The 5,618-nt window shown below is 43.1% G+C and overlaps 1 protein-coding gene across 1 annotated transcript in view; it reads left to right on the top strand.

The window, feature by feature from the left end:
- The first annotated feature begins 1,441 nt into the window (after nt 1-1,441).
- Nucleotides 1,442-5,618, top strand: part of LOC116990438 (somatostatin-2-like) — a 5,628-nt gene continuing 1,451 nt past the window's right edge. The window contains exon 1 of the mRNA XM_033048098.1: nt 1,442-1,788. Coding sequence (XP_032903989.1) covers nt 1,525-1,788 — 264 coding nt within the window. The 5' untranslated portion in view covers nt 1,442-1,524. The remainder of the gene's footprint in view (nt 1,789-5,618) is intronic.

The raw sequence follows: 5,618 nt of genomic DNA, 5'->3' as shown, positions 1-5,618 counted from the left end.
ATTTACAATATATATTAATGATCTGGATGAGGGAATTGAATGCAACATCTCCAAGTTTGCGAATGACACGAAGCTGAGGGGGCAGTGTTAGCTGTGAGGAGGATGCTAGGAGGCTGCAAGGTGACTTGGATAGGTTGGGTGAGTGGGCAAAGGCATGGCAGATGCAGTATAATGTGGATAAATGTGAGGTTATCCACTTTGGTGGCAAAAACAGGAAAGTAGACTATTATCTGAATGGTGGCCGATTAGGAAAAGGGGAGATGCAACGAGACCTGGGTGTCATGGTACACCAGTCATTGAAAGTAGGAATGCAGGTGCAGCAGGCAGTGAAGAAAGCAAATGGTATGTTAGCATTCATAGCAAAAGGATTTGAGTATAAGAGCAGGGAGGTTCTACTGCAGTTGTACAGGGTCTTGGTGAGACCACACCTGGAGTATTGCGTACAGTTTTGGTCTCCTAATCTGAGAAAAGACATTCTTGCCATAGAGGGAGTACAGAGAAGGTTCACCAGACTGATTCCTGGGATGGCAGGACTTTCATACGAGGAAAGACTGGATAGACTCGTCTTGTACACGTTGGAATTCAGAAGACTGAGGGGGGATCTTATAGAAACTTACAAAATTCTTAAGGGGTTGGACAGGCTAGATGCAGGAAGATTATTCCCGATGTTGGGGAAGTCCAGAACTAGGGGTCACAGTTTAAGGATAAGAGGGAAGACTTTTAGGACCGAGATGAGGAAATCATTTTTTACACAGAGAGTGGTGAATCTGTGGAATTCTCTGCCACAGAAGGTAGTTGAGGCCAGTTCATTGGCTATATTTAAGAGGGAGTTAGATGTGGCCCTTGTGGCTAAAGGGATCAGGGGGTATGGAGAGAAGGCAGGGATGGGATACTGAGTTGGATGATCAGCCATGATCATATCAAATGGCGGTGCAGGCTCGAAGGGCCGAATGGCCTACTCCTGCGCCTATTTTCTATGTTTTTATGTTTCTATGTTTCTATGAGGAGCATCTATAGTCAGTGGGAAAAAACAGCCCAGGAAAACTGGGCAGTGCATTACACGAAAAGGGGAAATTAATTCTGAACAAGATTCATCGCGTTAACTTGAAATTTTACTTTTGAGCATAAAATATAATAGATTTAGCATAATGATTATTATTTCACTGCTGAAGAATATTCCACAAGCTTCATCAGGAAATCATATGTTAAATTTAATTACAGTTAGAAATGATGCAAATCACTCCGTTTACTCTGTGTTCCTCTCCAGCAGCACAAATAAATATTCTCACCATGAAATGTTTATTGTTAGATCCTGCTTGAAAATATCAAAATAGTTCCTACACTGAAGGCTCCAACGTTGTCTGGGGACAAACGTCCGACATTTAATTTTATTCTTTTTATCTAAAGACAGTTAATCGCAGCAATTCAATACTGTCGGGTTTATCCACTATGTGATTTGGTTGAGCGTTGTCAGTGAATGGTTAATCTCAGATGGAGTGTAATTGTTGTCTTTGATGGGTTCTGATGTTTAATGACGCCTTGGTCGCTTGTGCGTCAGTGGCCGGGGGTGTGCTGGATTATAAAAGGGTTGGGGATCAGCAGAGCCAGGCAGAGACTCCTTCGTCGAGGTGCATTGAGAAGATCTCGACCAGACTCCACTTCGGTCCATTACCAAGAGTCAGCATGCAGTTGCTGGGAATGGCAAGCCTCCTGTCTGTGCTGCTTGTGGCATCAAGTGTAAAGGCAGCAGCACCTCTGGAAGACATGCTGAGTCTTCGGTTGAATCAGGTGAGTGAGACCTGAGGAATCAGTTGAGGAGTGTCACTAAAGGGGAATAAAAATTGATGAAGAGGCAAGGAGGCAAAGAGCAAGGGTATCGAGGAGCAAGCACCAGTATATGTGTGTGTGAGAGAAATGCATGGGACAGTGAAACAGACCTGACTGCTTTAGAGATGCTGAGAAACGAAGAAAATAAATGAGAAAGGAGAGCAGACAAAGGAAGAAAGAAGTAAGAGGAGCATTCGATTTTATCACAGATTTCGTGAAATTACTTTTTCTTGAAGCAAGGATGAAAATGTTTGCTGAGACAGGGAATTTGGAGTTGGAGGATCATGTAAATGAGAGAGGAGTAAATCACGGGGATCGTGAGTCCAAAGTGATCAAACGAGAATTGCAGGAAAATAAAGGCAGGTTGAAAAAAGATTATTGTGCTGGGAAGAGAGAGGATGGACAGGATCAGAAAGAACAATGGGAAATGATAATAAAAAGGGGAGAAACAGAGTGAGAGGTGGAAATATGTTTGGAGTAAATAAAGTATCAAACTAAGTAGAAGGGGAAAGAAATGAAGCCAAATTGTGTGCTCCAAAATGTAAGTTTTGGAAGGGGGGTCCAGAGAGAAATAGAGAGAGGGTGCAAGAGAGAGAGAGAGACAGAAAGAGAGAGAGAAAGAGAATGAGAGAGAGAGAGACAGAGACGGAGAGAAAGAGGGGAGAGGGTAGAGACAGAGAGAGAGATGGGGAAGAGAGGGAGAGAGAGAGAAAGCAAGAGAGCATAGGAGGCACACAGAGAAACATAGAGAGAGAGGGAAGAGAGAGCGTAGGAGACAGAGAGACAGCAAAAATGGTCACCAGTTCAAAATAACAAAAAAAACTCGGTGAGAGTGAGAGAATGGAAAACAAATATAGAACAGGAAAGAGAAAACTAACACAAAATGAAAAGGCGAAGGTTGGAGTCCCTGGAAAATACCTTTTCCTGCTTGTAATGAACGTGGAGAAGGCGATTTGAAGAAATTCATTGTAAACAGGAGTTTTAGTGACATTATAACAAAGATCGGTATGGAACATCCTTAGCTGTGATCAGCCACAACTCAGAAACAGTGTATTCCCACCTCGCTGGAGATTAACATCCTACAAAGGCACTCGCTTCTTAATCTAATGGGGCACTACAGGCAGTGTTAATGTCACCGCAGAATTATTCACTTGCATTACCCGGGTCAGTAGCACCCTTAAGTTGTCCAGTTCTCGGTGCCATGCAATTGGAAACGGTTTTCAGTTTATAAATGACTGTCATGGTAGTAATTGTGCAAATAATTTCTCCACTTGCAACTAATTCTCCTCTCCTCTGCCTTCCAGCTATTCATGATGCAGCAGCCTGAGTGCATGCATGTACTTTTAATTACGGGCGCTTGATTTTACAGTGCGTTCTCATTCTTAATTTTCCCTTTGGTGTTATCTTACTTCTAGCAGGTGCTCCTGGGCTGTTAAATGGGACTCTGTTATAAATTATAAGAGATGGGAACAGAAAGGGTAGGCGTATCACTGCTGCTTAGTCTAAAGGGAGTAATCTTTGGAAAGGGCAATGCTTTATGCTGGGTAAGGATACATTTGGAGGTGAGGTTAACTAACAGAGTCTGGCTAATCCAGGCAATCTATCTAAAATGTACCACACTGACAGGCATTGATTTCCATTTGTGAGGAATTAGGAAATACTGTGACTCCGTGACTCAGGTAGGATAGTCACAATTCCTGGAAGAACTCAGCGGGTCAGGCAGCATCTTTGGAGAAAAGGACTGAAGAAGGGCTGGACCCGAAACGTCACCTATACCTTTTCTCCAGAGATACTGTCTGACCTGCTGAGTTACTCCAGCCTTTTGTGTCTATCTTCGATTTGAACCAGCATCTGGAGCTCCTTCGTACACACTTGACTCAGGTAGGAGATGGGTCCAGGGCAGTCTCCTCTCTTCCAATCTAACCCTCACCCCCCCAGATTTGACAGTTGATTGACAACATACAAAGCCAATGGATCAACTCAGATTGATTTTGGTGATACGCTGCAGTCATCAAAACTATGATCAGAAATAAAAGCCTTTGAGTCATCATGTCTATTATAGTCCATGACTGCCAGGTCCATTCCCTTACTGTTCAGAACGACAGCCTGCAACTGTGTGAACATGCCCACTCCCTACACTCACCATTCAACAGTCTCTTCACTTGCTATTGAAGTACTGTACCACCTCACCCTCTAGATGGACAAGAATCAAATCCTTTGCCAAATGAAATAGTGTTCATATCTATACGCAGTTGAGAAAAGGAAGGAGGCATAACCTTTGGAAGATTTTGAGTTCATTTAGTACTTACAGTAAAGGATTAATTCCTTGTTTACCAGCTTTTTGCCACTTTTATATTCAGGTACAGGAAGGATAAATCAATGACCTGGCCTTATATTGTACTGAATGGAGAACTGGATGCTTTTGAAAAGCCCCTTGGTGATCACCCTGCACAGATCACATCTCATTTGCTCCTCACTCTGCAGTTCTATACAGGATGTTGAAGCTGCTTTCTCTCAGTTCCTCTCAGTTTTTACCAAGTTACTGCTCTTCAATCCCTTCTCTCCCGAGGCTGATAATTCACACCAATGATTGTGCCCCACTGGCCCGCTCACCAAATATAAACTCAATATGAATATTACTTATCTGATTGTGAGTAGAAGGGGCAGGAGTATTCATTGTTAGATTGTATTATTTAGGACCAGACGTTGGGGGATGTGGGGGAGGGGGGGGGAGGAAACTAAAATGTAAATAATAGCATACTGTTAATGCTGCCATGCCATGGAGAAAATGTATCAGTGCGTTTTGGATCAGGAACCTTTTCAGAGCTGATTCGAAACGTTACCTATACATTTTCTCCAGAGATGCCGCCTGACCCGCTGACTTACTCCAGCATTTGGTGTCTATCCTTGATATTAACCAGCACCTTTTGGTTGTTTGGTTGCTTGTTATTACAGTAATGTTCTCATGATATTGGATCCGTCATCAGGTACATCGTCAGGCCAGGGAGACAAATGGATCTCTCCTGTTTCCATGCTCCCATTTCCATCCTACTTTCATTTTCCAATAGAGAGATGCCTTCAACTATTAGCATGAAGGATATCAATTAAATTGCAGCATGATCCAGAAACTGTACCAGGATTCTTCCTAGTCTACCCAGATCAGACTCACACCTGGGATGAACTGTAATAAGCTACTGGTGAGGTATATGACTTCTTTTATATAGGGTTCCTTGGAGCACACATTTTACCCTGTTGTTTTAAAACAAGCTGCAATTGTTAACTCCACTGAACAGTTAATGTCGCTAATGTGGGTGGTTTGCTTAGATAAACAACCAAGGAGAAGATGTCAAGTTATTAGTTGAATGGAAAACCACCAGAGAATGACACATACTGCCATGTACATTATTATCAGAAAATACCAGCGAGTGAAATCCTTCCCACACACTGCGCTTTACTATAAAACACACAGCCAGCCACTTACAAGAGAAGGTTCGTGTTCAGCCTCACCGTGAGTGACTTTCCTTGGAAGACAGTGATTGTTGATCCGTGATATCCTCAGAGCGGCATCGCACAACTACAGTATCTCCGCTGGTGTGTTCAAATCTTTTCACTGCTGGCTCTGCAGCGCAGTCAATCGTCATCGCGCAGTCTGTGGTGAAGTGTTTAACTCGCATCTCTCTCCACGGTGCCAAAAGTCCACCAATTTATTTCATACCCTGCGAAAACCTTAGGTGCAGCCTTCCATTCACAAAAAAAAAGCGAGCAGTTATTTGTGTACAAAGGAACCGCAG

The sequence above is a fragment of the Amblyraja radiata genome, chromosome 31 (assembly GCF_010909765.2).
Source record: "Amblyraja radiata isolate CabotCenter1 chromosome 31, sAmbRad1.1.pri, whole genome shotgun sequence".
Classification (NCBI taxonomy): Eukaryota; Metazoa; Chordata; class Chondrichthyes; order Rajiformes; family Rajidae; genus Amblyraja; species Amblyraja radiata.
Note: the sequence above shows the minus strand (reverse complement) of the source record. Positions and strands in the feature narration are given on the sequence as shown.